The sequence below is a fragment of the Miniopterus natalensis genome, chromosome 6, assembly GCF_054644295.1.
Source record: "Miniopterus natalensis isolate mMinNat1 chromosome 6, mMinNat1.hap1, whole genome shotgun sequence".
Lineage (NCBI taxonomy): Eukaryota > Metazoa > Chordata > Mammalia > Chiroptera > Miniopteridae > Miniopterus > Miniopterus natalensis.
The window spans coordinates 76,170,014-76,186,576 of NC_142086.1; the positions used below are offsets into that span (position 1 = coordinate 76,170,014).

Genomic DNA, 16,563 nt, shown 5'->3' on the forward strand with positions numbered 1-16,563 from the left:
CTATAGATTTTCACTTAGCCAACTCAGATATTCATTTTCTAATCTATATTTACTTTTAAATCCGTAGAAGAAAAGTAATCCATGGAATCCATCCTCAATGTGTTTATGGGTCACCCTTACTCCAGCATTCTGAAGTCTGGTGACGTACATGATTCCATCATCTCTTACCAAGTCATGTTCACAGGTGATGACACAGGTCACGGGTAAACCACACAACTTGTTGTCATCTGCCAACAAAGGGGCTGCTCTCACATCTAGAAACCCTGGATACTTTTTAGCTAGCTCAGAAGTACCATAAGTTGGACTATTATAAAAGTGCCCTTTCTTAAAATTCTCTGGGAGCAAAGAGCTCCAATTAACAAATTTGAAGAGATGGGCTGATTCCACTGGTACATGTTGATTGAAGAACATGGCTTTTTCAAATGCTCTGTCCATGGTAAAGTACTCACTCAAAAACCTGAGCAGTAATGATTTGGGCAGAGGTGGAAAATGCACGTTTTCCCGATAGGATGGTGTTTCCAAATCAAGAGTCTGAAGGACAGGATAAATTAAAGACTGGATCTTGAGTCTGATCTTGATATCTGGGTCATCTATGAGCTGAAAATTATTTAAAGTAAGTTGTTGAAATAATAATTTTCACATATATATTTTTTCATTTATGGAGCTGATATACATTGAAAATTTCAAAACGATAATCAAAAACAGTAAGAAATATTATCTCAAAGATCTTTCCAATTTTCAATATTATACTTAAGACTTAGTGTCTACACTTAAATACTATAAATGTAAACAAAATGATTTGTACTACTCTCCTCATGAGGAGGGGAAAACACCAACTAATCTGTGCTTAGCTGGTCATAAAGATTATATTTCTCTGAAAAAAACTGGAGAGTGTACATTTTTGCCCTATTCTTTGGCATATTTTGTGTTTAATTGGATTTATTTTTCCTTAAATGCCTGATGCAAATTGCCAATGAAGCTTTATACTGGGAATATTTTTTTATTATTTATTTAATTTATTTTATGATTATAAAATTATTTTCATTTCTTATTGTATCTGTTTTGAAAGTTATATTTTTCTTGTTTATTGTTAACTTATTTGAAAGATTATTGTTTTAATTTCAAAGTTATTCAAAATATTACTTTCAAGAATTACAATGTGCATTCTTAAATCATCAAAGATTCTTTTTTGTGTCAAAGGGTCTGAAGAGCTGTTCCTTTCTCAGTCCTGACATTTGTACCTAACTTTTGTTTTCCTCCTTTGCCTTTTCAGACAGTTAAAATTTTAATAGCCTTTTCAAAGAATTAACTTTATGCTTTTCGTTCATATCTACTCTAAGCTTGTTTTGAATATCAAAACTTCTTATCATTGTTGCCTTCACTCTATTTTTTTTTCTTGAGTTAGATGCTTATTTCAGCTGTCTTTCATTTCTAATATATGCTTTTGAGAAAATACAGCTTCCTATAAGTGTGGATCTAAATGCAGAGAACGAGTAAAATATATATATTCTTTTAAATAGTGACCCAGAGGATCCAAGATGGCAGTGGACTGAGCGGAAGCTACACTGACACTCTCCCGGGACCAATCTGGATTTATAACTAAAATATAGAAAAACCATCCTGAAAACCAACTGAAGACGAGCTAGAGAGCAGCCTCATCACCAAGAAGGAAAAGTGGAGCCCACACAGAGACTAGTAGGAAGTGAGGGTGTGAGGGGGCTGGCTGGGCTCCCACAGGCAGCAGCTGAAGGTCCGGAGGGAGATCTCAGCTGTCTGGGGTCCCACTGAGGACTCTGGGGCCTAAACTCCAGGCTGAGCTTCCCAGCCCAGAGCATCAGAACTGAGAAAGGTACCCACAGCATCTGGCTGTGAAAAGCAGTTGGAGTTCTGTCTTCCAGGGAGACACAGCTGGAAATGCAGGCACCCTCTTAAAGAGCCAACACATACAGTTTCATGTGCAGCCACTCACCTTGGGCCCCAGCAGAGGGAGGGTAGAGTGGACTGGAGCTGTGTGGGGAGAATCTGGGGTTGTGGACTCTGGAGAGTGAGATCAGGGGATGCCTGTGCTGGATCATTATTCCAGATCATGGAGGACATCTTTCCCAGGCAGACAATTTTTAGCAAAGTGGGAATAGAGGGATCATACCTCAACATAATAAAGGCCATATATGACAAACCTACAGCCAACATCATACTCAATGGGCAAAAACTAAAACCATTTCCCCTAAGAACAGGAAAAAGACAGGCTGTCCACTTTCACCACTATTATTCAACATAGTACTGGAAGTCCTAGCCACAGTGATCAGACAAGAAGAAAACATAGCTGGAAAGGAGGAAACAAAACTGTCATTATTTGTAGATGACATGATATTGAACATAGAAAATCCTAAAGACTCCACCAAAAAACTACTAGATTTAAAAAATGAATTCAGCAAGGTAGCAGGATACAAAATTAATACCCAGAAATTGATGGCATTTTGTACACCAATAATGAACTCTCAGAAAGAGAAACTGAAAAAAAATCCCATTTACCATTGCAACTAAAAAAATAAGATACCTAGGAAGAAACTTAACCAAAGATGTAAAAGACCTATACTTGGAAAACTTCAGGACACTGAAAAAAAGAAATAGAGGAAGATATAAACGAATGTAAAATATACCATGTTCATGGATTGGAAGAATTAACATCAAAGCAACCTATAAATTCAATGCACTCCCTATTAAAATGTGAACAGTATATTTCACAGGTCTAGAACAAACACTTTGAAAATTTATATGGAACCAAAAAAGACCCTGAATAGCAACAGCAATCTTGAGAAAGAAGAAAAAGGTGGAGGGATCACAATACCAGATATCAAGTTATATTACAAAGCCACTGTAATCTAAACAACCTGGTACTGGGAAAAGAACAGACATATAGGCCAGTGGAACAGAACAGAGAACCCAGAAATTAACCCATGCCATTATGATCAATTAATGTTTGACAAAGGAGGCAAGAACATACAATGAAATAAAGACAGTCTCTTCAATAAATGGTATTGGGAAAACAGGACAGGGACATGCAAAAGAATGAAACTAGACCATCAACTTCACCGTACACAAAAATAAATTCAAAATGGATGAAAGACTTAAATGTAAGACATGAAACCATAAAAATCCTAGAGGAAAACATAGGCAGCAAAACCTCAGACATCCCTCATAGCAGTATGTTTGCTGATACATCTCCTAGAGCAAGAGAAACGAAGGAGAAAATAAACAAATGGGACTACACCAAAATAAAAAGTTTCTGCACAGCAAAAGAAACCATCAACAAGACGAAAAAGGAGTCCACTGTATGAGAGAACATATTTGCCAATGACACATCTGATAAAGGGTTAATATCCAAAATATATAAGAAACTCGTACAACTTAACAAAAGGAAGACAAACAATCCAACTAAAAAATGGGCAAAGGATCTAAATAGACACTTCTCCAAAGAGGACATATAGATGACTAAGAAACATATGAAAAAATGCTCAACATTGCTAATCATCAGAGAGATATAAATTAAAACCACAATGAGATATCACTTCACACCTGTCAGAATGGCTACGATCAACAAATCAAGGAACTACAAGTGTTGGCCAGGGTGTGGAGAAAAGGGCACCCTAGTACATTGCTGGTGGGGATGCAGACTGGTGCAGCCACTATAGAAAGCAGTATGGAGTTTCCTCAATAGATTAAAAATTGACCTGGCATTTGACCCAGTGATCCCACTTCTAGGAATATATTCTAATAAAGCCAATACACCAGTTAGAAAGAACTTATGCACCCCTATGTTCATAGCCACACAATTTATGAAAGCCAAGATCTGGAAACAGCCCAAGTGCCCATTAGTAGATGAGTGGATAAAAAAGCTGTGGGAAATTTACACCACAGAATACTATGCAGCTATAAAAAAGAAGGATCTTTTTTCCTTTGAGACATCATGGAGAGAACTGGAAAGTATTATGCTAAGTGAAATAAGCCAGTCAGAGAAAGACAAGCATGACATGATCTCACTTATATGTGGAATGTAATAAACAAAATAAACTGATGAACAAAATGGATCCAGAGACACAGAAGCATGGAACAGACAGAGGGATCTCAGAGGGAAGGTGGGGAGGGGGACTGGGTGGGTAGAAATTACTCAAAGAACTTATTTGTTTATAATCATAACCCATGGACACAGACATTGGTCTGGGGAAGGCCTGGGGGTGGGGCAGATGTGGGGTGGAGGGGATCAGTGGAGGTAAAAAGGGGACATTTGTAATGTTTTGAACAATAAAGGTAGAAACTTAAAAAATAAACAGATAAATAGTGAACCAAGTGTTTTTAGAGCATTTTTTTTATTTTCTAATTTTCCAAAGAAAAATATGTTATTTTTCTTTTCTTTATTGATTTTCCACATCCTTGCATTGTAGTAAGAGTCCAAATGTTGTACAATTTAGATCCTATGATTTTTTTGAGATTTGCTTTATGGCCCAGTATTTGGTCGGGGTTTTAAAATGATCATGTCTATTTCTTTATTTCCTGTTCCACTGAGTGAAATATACTGATTGTGATTTCATTCCTCTATACACTTATTATTTTTGCTAACTTGTTCTCTTAATTACTAAAAGAAGTATTTTTAAACCTCTTGCTGTGGTCATACACTCATTTTCTCCTGCAGTTCTGTTAATATTTTCTTCATATATTTAATGCCATGTTATTAAATCCATACAGATTTAGAGTTTTTGTATTTTGTTGGTCATTAAAATCTTTTCTGTAATGAGGTGGTCTTTTTTATTTTTTAGTTGCAAGACTGATGAGTTTTATTTTATTGTTTTTAAATTTATCTTTATTGTTGAAAGTATTACAGATACCCCCCTTTTTCCCCATTGATCCCCTCCACCCTGCATCCACCTCCCCCCCCCCAGGCCTTCACCACACTATTATCTGTGTCCATGAGTTATGTATATATGTATATAAGTCCTTTGGTTAATCTCTTTCCACCCACTCCACCAGCCCTCCTTCCCACTGAGATTCATCAGTCTGTTCCATGCTTCTGTGTCTCTGGATCTGTTTTATTCCTCCGTCTACTTTGTTTATTAGATTCCACATATGAGTGGGATCATGTAAAACGGAATCAGGAAGAATTAGAAAACCTGAATAGTCCAATAACAACTGATGAAATCAAAACAGTAATAAAAAACTCCCAGGAAACAAAAGCCCTGGTCTAGGTGGTTCTGTGGGGGAGCTTTCTAATTTTTTAAGTTGAAGGGTTAGATAGTTTACTAAAAGTTTTTCTTGCTTTTTGAGGTAGGTCGTCAGTGCTATGAACTTCCCTCTTAGGACTGCTTTCCCTATGTGTCCCATAGATTTGGGGTTGTTGTGTGTTCATTTTCATTTGTTTCCAGGAAGTTTTTTATTTATTTCTTGATCTTATTGGTAACACATTCATTGTTTAATAACATGTTATTTGGCCTCTATGTGTTTGAATGTTTTTGAGCGTTTTTACTATAGTTGATTTCTAATTTCATGCAATTGTGATCTGAAATGCTTGATATGGCTTCAATCTTCTTGAACTTGTAGGGAATTGTTTTGTGTCCTAACATGTGGTCTATCTTTGAGAATGACACATGTGCACTTGAGAGGAACATACATTCTGCAGCTTTGGTGTGAAATGTTCTGTAAATATCAATTAAATCTATCTTATCTAGTGTGCCTTTGAGAGTCACTGTTTCTGTGTTGACTTTTTGTCTGGAAGTTCTATCCAGTGAGGTGAGTGGGGGTTAAAGTCGATGGCTATGACTGTTGATCTCTCAAAGTCCATAAGGTTATTACTGATAGAGTCTTATTTACTTCCATTTCAAATCTTTATGCCTATGTTTCTCTATTTCTTATTATTACAGCAGTCCCTTTAACATTTCTTGCAATGCTTCTATTTCTATTCTAATTACAGCAGTCCCTTTAACATTTTCTGCACTGCTGGTTTGGTAGTGATAAACTCCTTTAGCCTTTTTTTGTCTGGGGAGCTCTTTATTTCACCCTCTATTTTGAATGATAGCCTTGCTGGATAGAGTAGTCTTGGTTTTAGATTCTTGTTTTGCATTACCTTGAATACTTCATATCATTCTTTTCTGGCCTGTAGTTTCTGAGGAGACCCTCCCAAAAACTAAGAGTCCTTCAATGACAGCCTTATGGGGGCTCCTTTGTAGGTAACAGATTGCTTTTCTCTTGCTGCCTTTAAGATTCTCTCTTTGTCTTGAATTCTTGGCGTTTTAATTATGATGTGTCTGTTCATGGGCCTCTTTGGATTCTTCTTCCTTGGGACTCTCTGTGCCTCCTGAACTTGTCTGACTTTTTCCTTGACCAGGTTACGAAAGTTTTCTGCCATTATTTCTTCAAACAGTTTCTCTAACCCTTGCTTACTTCCAACCTCCTCTGGCACTCCTATGATGAAAATATTGTTACATTTCATGTTGTTCCATAGCTCCCTTAGACTGTCCTCCTGTTTTTTAATTGTTTTTTCATTTTGGATCTTTGATTGATTTTTTTCTACCCTGTCTTCTAATTCACTTATCCAGTCCTCAACTTCCTCTAATCTGCTATTTATCCCTACCAATGTATTCTTTATTTCTCCTATGTCATTCTTAATTTCCTTCATAGTTTCCATATCTTCTTTCATGCTGTTGAGCATCCTTACATCAGTATTCTGAACTCTATATCTGAGAGATTGCTTATCTCCATTTCATTCAGCTCTTTTTCTGGAGAATTATCTGTTCTTTCATTTGGGGCTTGTTTTTTTTTTTGTCTCCCCATGGAGCTGCCTGTTTGGGTTTGTTTCTAAGTATTAGGTAGATCTGCTAGGACTCTTAGTTTTTTGGAGGGTCTCTGGTGCAGGCCAATGTCAGGCACAGTTTGTGACTGGCCCTGAGTACCCTGTTTGGAGCTATCAACAACCCTCAGCTTAGGTCTTCTCTGCTGAGGCTGGGTTTGATTGGACAGGACCAAGATGTACACCAAATTCTGCTTTTCCAAGGCCTGAGTCCAGAAGCAGATCAGGCAAAGACTCAAAGCACTCTGAGGCCTGCCTTTGCCTGCAGGCTGATTAATATGGTTCTCTTAATGAGCCCGAGGCTGTAGAAAATCCTCGGGGGTGGGTAAGAGGTTTTCCAGCAGGGTGGGGCAATCGCTTCCCTCCCCAGGCAAAAGCAGCAAAATGTCTGTCTGAAAAAGATGTTCTCTGCAGTACAGAGGAATGACTCTGCACAGGAGTCCAGAGGGGCGCCCTCTGAGTTCTATCTCCAGAGCCTGCACAGCCCTAGATTCTCCTCACACAGCTCCAGTGCACTCTACCCTCCCTCTGCTGGAGCCCAGGGTGAGTGGCTGTACAGGAAACTTTGTGTGTTGGCTCTTTCAGAGGGCACCTACAGTTCCAGCTGTCTCTTCCTGGTCAACAGAAACCTGGCTGCTTTTCACAGCCAGATGTTATGTGGGCACCTTTCTCAGTTCTGGTGCTCTTGGCTGGGAAGCCCAGCCTGGGGTTTAGGACCCAGAATCCTCAGTGGGAACCCCCCACCCAGCTGAGATCTCCCTCCAGACCTTCAGCTGCTGCCTGTGGGAGCCCAGCCATGCCCCTCGTGTCCACACTTCCTACCCATCTCTATGTGGCCTCCACTTTTCCTCCTCAGTTATGAGGGTGCTCTCCAGCTCGTCTTCAGTTGCAGTTGGTTTTCAGGATGATTTTTCTGTGTTTTATTTGTAGTTCCAGTTTGGTCCGGGGAAAGTGTCAGTGTAGCTTCCACCCAGCCCACTGCCATCTTTTTCGATGGGTTTTCTTTGAGAGATCTAGGTGATCTTTATCCAGCAATTCTTTTAGATATTAATATGGGGTATACATTTTCCATCCATTTGCTTTCAAGTTTTCTGCTTACTTATATTTTAATCTGATAATCTTGGTCCTACTGCAAGATCATTTAGACCACAAATGGTTCTAATGACTAAAATAGTTGTTTTTGATCTGCTGCGTTATTTTATGCATGCTTTTTCTTTTTCTCTTTATTTTTTTCTTCTTTCTGATTGGTTGAGCTTTCAATGATTCTGTTTTTTTTCCTGTGGTAGTTTATGTTATATCCTGTTTTTTTTTCTTTAATTGATTACCCTAAACATTACAATGTGTATTCATAACTTCTCAAAGACTATTGAACTTATCAAAAGCCAATTCTAAATTTTTATTACTTCTTAGATAATAAAAAAGATCTTATAAGATTTAAAAACTATCCTCTCTTCTCTCCTTATAGTATGTTTTTTTCATATTTTAATTTTATATATCTTATTACTTTAAACTATTCATGTTTATTAAGATTTACCCACATTTTGCCACATTCTTGTTCTTTGCTTCTGCCTGTATCCTCAAATTTTACCTGCATTTTCACCTCATTCAAAACACTCTACTTAAAGTATCCTTAGTGTGTTCCATTAATAGCATGTTCTCTTAGCTTTAGCTCACCTGAGTGTCTCTATTTCTCCTCTATTCTTAAGTAAAATTTTTGTGGGGCACAGAATTAGGTTGACAGACATTTCTGTGCTGCACTTTGACGACATTCCACGACTTAGAACTTACATTCTTGTTATTGAGAAGTAACTGCCATTATGAGTGATACTTCTGTGAAGTTCCTTTTTTTCTCTGTTTTAAGATTTTTCTCTATTTCTTCTTGTTCGATTGTGTTTTGCTGGTTTCTACACTTTTGCATGTGTCCATATGTAGATTTCTTTCTAGTAATTTTTAAAATTTTAAGCTTTTCAAAAATGATTCTTAGGGTTCATGGGGCTTCTTTTATCTATAGCTTGATACTGTTCATCAGTTTTGCAAAATGCTCTACTATTATATTTTTAAATACTTCTTTCTCCCCTCTACTTCTGATATAACAATTAATATTCCATTGGCTTTTCAGACTATATATACTATATTTCTTTTCTTCTGTATTTTCTAACTTTTGGCTCTCTATTCTTTATTTTGAACAGTCATTGATGAGCTGATATGACTCATCTTTCAGTTTATAAATTATCTTCAGCTGTGTAAAAATCAGTTAAGCAATTCATAAAGGTTTTAATTTTGATAGCTTTATTTTTAATTTTTAGAATTTTTATTTGTTTTTCAAAACTGCACTTTTCTGCTGAAATTTGAATATTGGTGGTATATTAATTGAAGAAAGTAAGATAGCTCTTTAATATTCTGTGGCTGATAACTGTAGTATCTGAATATTGCCAAGTGCTGTCTTTTGATTCTGATTCTTTCCTTCATGGCTTTCTGTTTACTTGTTTACCTGGATATGTTTTATTCTGTGCCAGATACTGAATTTCAAAAAAATATTTGTAGGAATAATTTAAAGTCTGTGATGATACTATATTTCTCCAGGGAGGCTTTTTATACATCTCTGTCAAACACAATCAGTATCAACCACTCACACCATCTTAATTTAAGGAGAAGGCCTGAGATGTCCTCCGACCATCCAGGTGATGTGGAGCAAGACTCTAAATGCACATGATGTTCATTTTACATCAGGTTCACCCTGACCCTGGGAGCATCTCTCGTAAGGGCCTCACTTAAAGTGAGGAGTGGTTCATGAGTATCCCTGAATTTGATCTTAACTCTAATCCTGAAAGACTTCCAAAGCTCATCTTGGTTGAACAGTTTCCTCTTGATTGGCACAAGCCTTTAGGACACTGAGTGCTGGGGTTATTTTGCGGATTTTTCCTTTATCTTTTAAAAAAAGTTTTGGCTTAGAAATTTCTCATATCTTATGAATTTTTTGATACTTTCCAGAATATTATAAGATATTTTACCCAGATTTTTAATAATTATGGGTCAGAATGAATTGGTGCACCATGATGGAAACCAGAACTGCATGAGAAAGGGCTCATCATGCAACCCACTAAAAAGAAATTGATGCTTGAAATGGTTAGGACACTTGTCCAAGGCCACAGCTGGACAATTACTTTAGCTTCAAAAGTCCATTTCTCCTGGTGTATTCTTTGCACTGTACCAAGATGCTTCTCAGAGAGACAATGAGTAGCAATGTAGAGCTCAATTTCTGGGGAGTAACAAAGATCTGTTCTGTAGCATACTCAGAACAAATAATAGAATTTTTATCTTTCCTTTGGCTGGAAATAATAAAGATATCCCAAAAATGCCAATTGCCAAAATTTATATACTTTAAAGTGTGTACAAAAATAAGTAATAAAAACAACAGCAAGGTTTGTTTTATTGCACAATAAATTTACATGCAATATTTATTATTAGAATTAAATTGTAGACATTTACTTGCAAATACATTAGAAAAAAATTTTTCCCCTACAGGAACAGTGCTTCTAAGACATCAGTGCTGAGTATTTTTTCTTATGTTAGATGAACTGGTATCAAAAACAATTTTACTCATAATCTATTAGACTAATTATAATTAACTATGAAGACATTAAATCAATATTTAATAAGTGTTCAGTTTTAGCTAAATGTCATAGAAATGGTGTCATAATTGATATCTGAAAAGTATAGTTCCTTGAGCAAGTAAATAGCATTTATGAAACTGTTAACTTTTTTGTCCATAGGCAATTTTATTATTCTAATAGTAGTTTTCATGCAAGTTTTAGCATATTCTACTAAAGAATACTGAAATAATCTGATTCTCTGGTTATGGTGATTGGTGTCATTGATTGATTTCACAAATACATACCCTAATATAATAAACACTACGGTACTTACCTGACCATATCAACTATGTTTAAACCAGTGATCTAGAAAGAGGATTTTATCTTAAAAAATATGGCAGGAGGTGGGAATAGAAGCACTAGGTATATTAATGTTCTATGATATGATCTCTATGTATCTCTAATATATTAATATTACTTATTTGCATTAATATATGAATGTTTGAAATAAATATACTTAAGTGTAGGATATTTTAAAAAATGAAACAGATCTAAGCAACATACCTGTTGAGATACTGCTGCAGCTAAATTCCCTCCAGCACTGTCTCCAGAAACACCAATCCTTTTGGGATCAACGCCATATCTTTTAAGAACATCTCGGCGTAAGAACCACTTTAATGATTTATATACATCTTCAAATTGAGTTGGAAAGTGGTATTTTGGTACTAGTCTATAGCTATGGGCAGAAAAACAATATTCTTTAAGTCAATATATATATTTTTAAATATATTTTTATTGATTTTAGAGAGAAGAAGGGAGGGAGAGAGAGAGAGAGATATCAATGATGAGAGAGTCATTGATAGGGTGCCCTCTGCACACCCCAAACTGGGGATCGAGCCCGCAACCCGGGCATGTGCCCTGACCGGGAATCAAACCTCAGTCTCCTGGATCCTAGGTCAATGCTCAACTGTTGAGCCACGCTGCTGGGCTAAGTCAATAGTTTTATTTAATTAATCAATTAATTAATTTATTTATTTATTATTTATTTAATTATTTATTTTAAACATATCTTTATTGATTTCAGAGAGAGGAAGGGAGGGGGAGAGAGAGAGATAGAAACATCAATGATGAGAGAGTCATTGATCGGCTGCCTCCTGCAGGCCCCCACTGGGGATGGAGCCCGCAACCCAGGCATTTGCCCTGACTGGGAATCGAACCCCGATCTCTTGGATCCTAGGTCGATGCTCAACCGCTGAGCCACGCCCGGCCGGACAGTCAATATTTTTAATAAAATTCTGTGTGTGTGCATGTTCTAACCCTAAAATCAAAAGTAGCATGTTTCTTTGAAAAATATATTTTGAATCATAATGAATCTAAAGACAAATTTAATCCCAATGATAACGCTTGATACAAAAACTTTCACAAATGTCATTTTTACACTAGTAAAGGCTTGAATGCAATATTTGCATTAGGCTTAAGAAACAAACAATCCCAGATGATAACTGACTAACCTTCTCCCAGAGTGTTATTTTGTTTGTAATCATTATACTTTATTACTAGCCAATAAATACCAAACAAATCTTAGGAATTAGTCTATCCCAACTTAATCTAATGATCAAGTTAGCATGCAGTGATTACTATGGTTTCTCATTTTCTATTATTGGGTATTGATCTAGAATGCTCTTTAGAATAGATTTTGCAGCCTGGGGGTATAGCTCAGGGGTAGAGCCTTTGACTGTAGAATAGATTTTGCCTGTATTCCCATGTTATTTAGCAATTGCTTTTAATGAAAGATTATACCATGAATTATACTATACTAATTGCTTTAAATGTATTTTATCACCTAATTTTTAAAACATCCCTGTTATATAGAAAACATTATGTGACTCCCAGTCATATAATGGAGCTAAAAATGATGTTTAACTGCCACAAAGTGACTCAGTTAATTCTAGAACCAAATTTTGAAACTGATTCTCTGACTCTAAAGCCCTCTTCACTCTGCTAAGAGTAGGCTAGAAATCCAGCCATGGTCATTTGTCAATGAAATTCAATACTTTAATTCTACTCTAACAATTTCTTGACTTCCTGTTTTTGTTCCCTACTTGATTCAGCTCTACAACTCTTTTCTCTCTCTTTTCCGGTCATGCCTGAGCTCACTTTCTCTATTCTCACCCTCTCGTTTTCATTTGAAACATGCCTGGCATAACCAAGGAATGACCAGGACAGCTGAAAACACCTTACTATGTAAGGTACCTGCCCAAACCCAAACAAACCAACAGTGCTCTTACTTGGTTGAAACGACAACTGCATCAAGCCTCTTAGCTGTTTGTCTTGACAGAGAGTCATAATGAAAATTAGCTGAAATCAAAGAAAACAAAATCAGAGACTAATAAATAAATTGATGGGTATTTTTTTTTCTATTCAGCATAATGCCCACTACGATACCTTGTGCTTTTAAAAAAATGTTCTGGAAAAATACTCCTAATATTTCATCATAGCTACAGAATGTGAATTCTTTTGTTCAGTGGTCCTGTTACATGTGCTTTGTCAGTTTTCTTATCCTTTCCCCACATGTCACACCCTGTAACTTAAGTCAACTTCATTCTCTTCAAGATCTACCTGTGCTCTCCTCAATCAGCAGGCATTAGGTGTTGAAAGAATAAACATAAATATACCTCCCTGAATTTCAGGAGGTCACAGTCCACTGGAGATAGGAGCATGGAGGGGCAGGCACACGAACTAAAAGCAATAGTGAAATATACTAGTTGCTTTAATGGAGGGGTAGAGAGAGTGCTCTGTGCAATACTATTCGACTTTTTAAAAACTGCCAGAGGAAGTTAAGGAAGAGCAAAAAGGAAACAGGGAGAGTTGACACCTGATTTATGCATTAATATTTCCATATATATGTGTTTGTGTGTGTGTGTGTGTGTGTGTGTGTATATATATATATATATATATATATATATATATATATACACCTTAATCTTACCCAAGGACATGTTTTTTTACTGATTTTAGAGAGGAAGAGAGAGAGAAACATCAAGTGGTTGTTTCCCGTAGGTGCCCCCAGCGTGGATCGAACCTCCCACCTCGGTATTGCCCTGACCGGGAACCGAACAGGCAAACTTTTGGTGAATGGGAAGACGCTCCAACCAACTGAGCCACACAGGCCAGGGCTGTAGGTATATTTTATATAAAATAAACGTAAAGCATTCTTACTCAACTCTGTGCTTCCTTTCTATATAAAACCTTGTCTTTCCTTCACATCTAAATTTGGAATCACAAACTCCATTTCCTCATTTCTCATCCACTAGTCAACGCACTTAATTTTGGTTTTCATTACAACATTCCATGATTTTTGCAATTAGCCTGTTTAATAATAAATTTCTATGTTCACAAAACAGTTTTTCTTTTTACCTGAGATTTGCTACAGCTTTTAATATTGATTTTTTTTTCCAAAAAAAAAATTAAAATAGTTTTTTTAAAAAAAACTAACATAGTTCCGAAGAAATAAATTTCAGACAGCTGAAGTGTTTCATTATCTGTGGTAATGTTTACCAGATACGTCAGAGTATAAATATCTTAATAAAATATATACTATATGATAAGAAAAATTTGCACCAAGGGGCACATACCATTACTCCCTATACTCCAACCACCACCGTGAATATAAAATAAGCCCCTTTTTAGTGCCTCTGACTTTCGATTTGGTATATATATGCGGACGGGAACACTGTCGAAAGTTGTATCCATCACAGTGATATTTTCTTCAGATGTGGGTGAGACATCTTGTAAGCGCAGAAAGAACATTATAATGCTCATGCAATGGCCGATACCCACTAGTTCAGCAACTGTAGCCTAAAAGGAGAGAAGGGAGAAACAATGCTATACCAGGCTACAAACAGCAAATGCTAGTGTTGTTTATGAACACAGAAATATGCATTTGTGCTCCCTGTGTCACATCACCACAGGTGCCTCTGAATGGTACAGAAGTGTAAGAGATTCAGAATCTTCACCGTAATCGTTACCTCAGACTAAAAACAAGATATTTAAAGAATTCTTGAGATGTTACAACTTGGCAGAGTCTATGCTTCCTCCCTACTTCGGGTACACACATAAACAGTATATCATCAAGTCTTTTATCTTCAAAGGATGACACTGTTCCAAAACATTTTTAAATGATAGAGAATGGTACTGTGTTATACAATTTAAGGAGAGGAATTTAGTTATGAAAACAAATTGCAATGTGTAAGAAAGTACAAAGTCTGAAATTGTTAATGTGATTTTATAACTTCACAAGTTTTAAGATTCTACTAGGAAGTATACTCAACATAAAGCAAAAGACTAAAAAGTCACCAGCGTGTGCTGAAATTGTCGCCCAGAGTCCCTGCAGTCGGAATAGAAAAACTGGAGTTTTCAAGCTTCTTTGACTTTCTTCCCGTAAGTGACATATGGCAAATGAGAGCAGTAGATTAATGGACATAACATCTCAGATCGGCTTACTCTCTTTATACTGACTAAAACCTAAAAGCAATTTTTGATGTAAATTTGAACATCAAATGATAAAGAGGGAAAATTCTGACTAGCTCTGGAATTTATATCCCTCAGTGTATGGACAAAATCATTTCTTGTACAAGGATGTATCAGCTGAGGGAATAAATAATGAATTTCTGATGATCAAAGTTGAGAAACAGTGCCTATGCCATTTACTGCACTCAAAAGGGTGTTAAAACATCTTTTTTTAAAAAAGGCAAGGCAAGAGGTAAAAGCCACGTGTTTTATTATGCAGGCTAATTGGCCCTGAATGGTCTTTTTTTTTTTTTCCTGCAGGCAATTTGCTTCAGGGAAGTTTAAAGAAGACAACCAATGGTTTCATTTCTAAGTAATTAGCCTCTCTAGCAAAGGACCGTAGGTCTTCGAGGGCCAGCCCGGGGGACCTGGTGGGCAGCCAGGCAGGAGGTGGCCAGGCCGCCCCAGCAGCCCACCTGTTTACTGGACATTGCACATGTCCCTGGCCTTCACCAGTGACCCCTTTGCAAACATCTCAGTGAGGATGCATGTTCACGTCCGAGTGTAACATTATTGCACAGGATTCTGTAACTGCAGCGTCGCTCAGTCCTACCATTTCCACAGTTCATGTTTTAAGGTCCTTCGTTCTGGCTGTGTTCACGCCATGACAATCACAAGGACACTATGGTTTTCTCAGCCGGCACATTTTGTCTTTTAATACTTAAAATCAAAACTACTTAAGTTCTAAAAAAATAAATAAATAAATAAAATCAAAACTACTTGACAACTTCCCTGTTAGTGGTCAGCGTTAAGGAATAGTCAAAATATTAAAAAGGTTTTAAAACCAGCAAACTTAAAGAGCAAAACTTCCAAGACAGTAGAAATTGTGAAAAGTAATAAAACAGATACTTCCCCCCGATTAAACTGTTAAATATTGAGTCAATGAAATTCTGCACTTACCAGATCTATGGCAGTTTTCAACATTACGCTCAAACACGTTAGTTTCCATGGCTCCTCAGCATTGTCAGGGAGCGGCGTATAAACACGATATGCTGTGAAGACGCCCAGCACCAGGAGCACAATTGTCTTTTTGCCCATGATGTTTCCCTTCTGCCCCGCGCACCTGCCAGCACAGCAAACACACTCTGAAATACTCAGGGGCGGTTTCGTAGCCGGCTTTGGCCCTGTCATGGCCCGTCATCTAGCTTCCTGAACACAGACGCCACAGCTCAGAGTGGCCTTTCTTTGGCTGCTCAGAAATAAGCAGTAAAGGTACAAACCTCTCAGGGAACATACAGCACCTATTGTTTGCAAGTTCTGGCATGTCCAACATCCTTAGTGTATTACAAACAGTTTATTGCATAATTACTAGGTTAGTACTTTAACTTTTTTAAAAAAGGTCTTAGGAAAATACAAGAAACCAGGTATATGCTTCAAATAACAAATCTCAGAGAGGGGGAAAGCAAATATTGAGAGCTTTTACAAAGTAAGATGAATAGGCTCATATAAATTTATGTTATAACATTTTATTGTCTTGCTACAATTATAAATATAAGTAATACTAACTATGTTAAAATTACACAACAATCATGGAGATAGCTGAAGTTTTTGAGCACTTTCTGT

At 36.9% G+C, this 16,563-nt stretch overlaps 1 protein-coding gene across 1 annotated transcript; it reads right to left on the bottom strand.

The window, feature by feature from the left end:
* On the bottom strand, window positions 1-16,038 carry LOC107544680 (arylacetamide deacetylase-like). The gene is made up of 5 exons (XM_016222585.2): window positions 15,901-16,038; window positions 14,067-14,289; window positions 12,720-12,789; window positions 10,996-11,167; window positions 1-597 (listed from the first exon to the last, which is right to left on the bottom strand). Exons 1-5 carry the CDS (start codon window positions 16,036-16,038, stop codon window positions 1-3), a joined length of 1,200 nt encoding a protein of 399 aa, XP_016078071.2.
* Window positions 16,039-16,563: the final 525 nt, after the last annotated feature.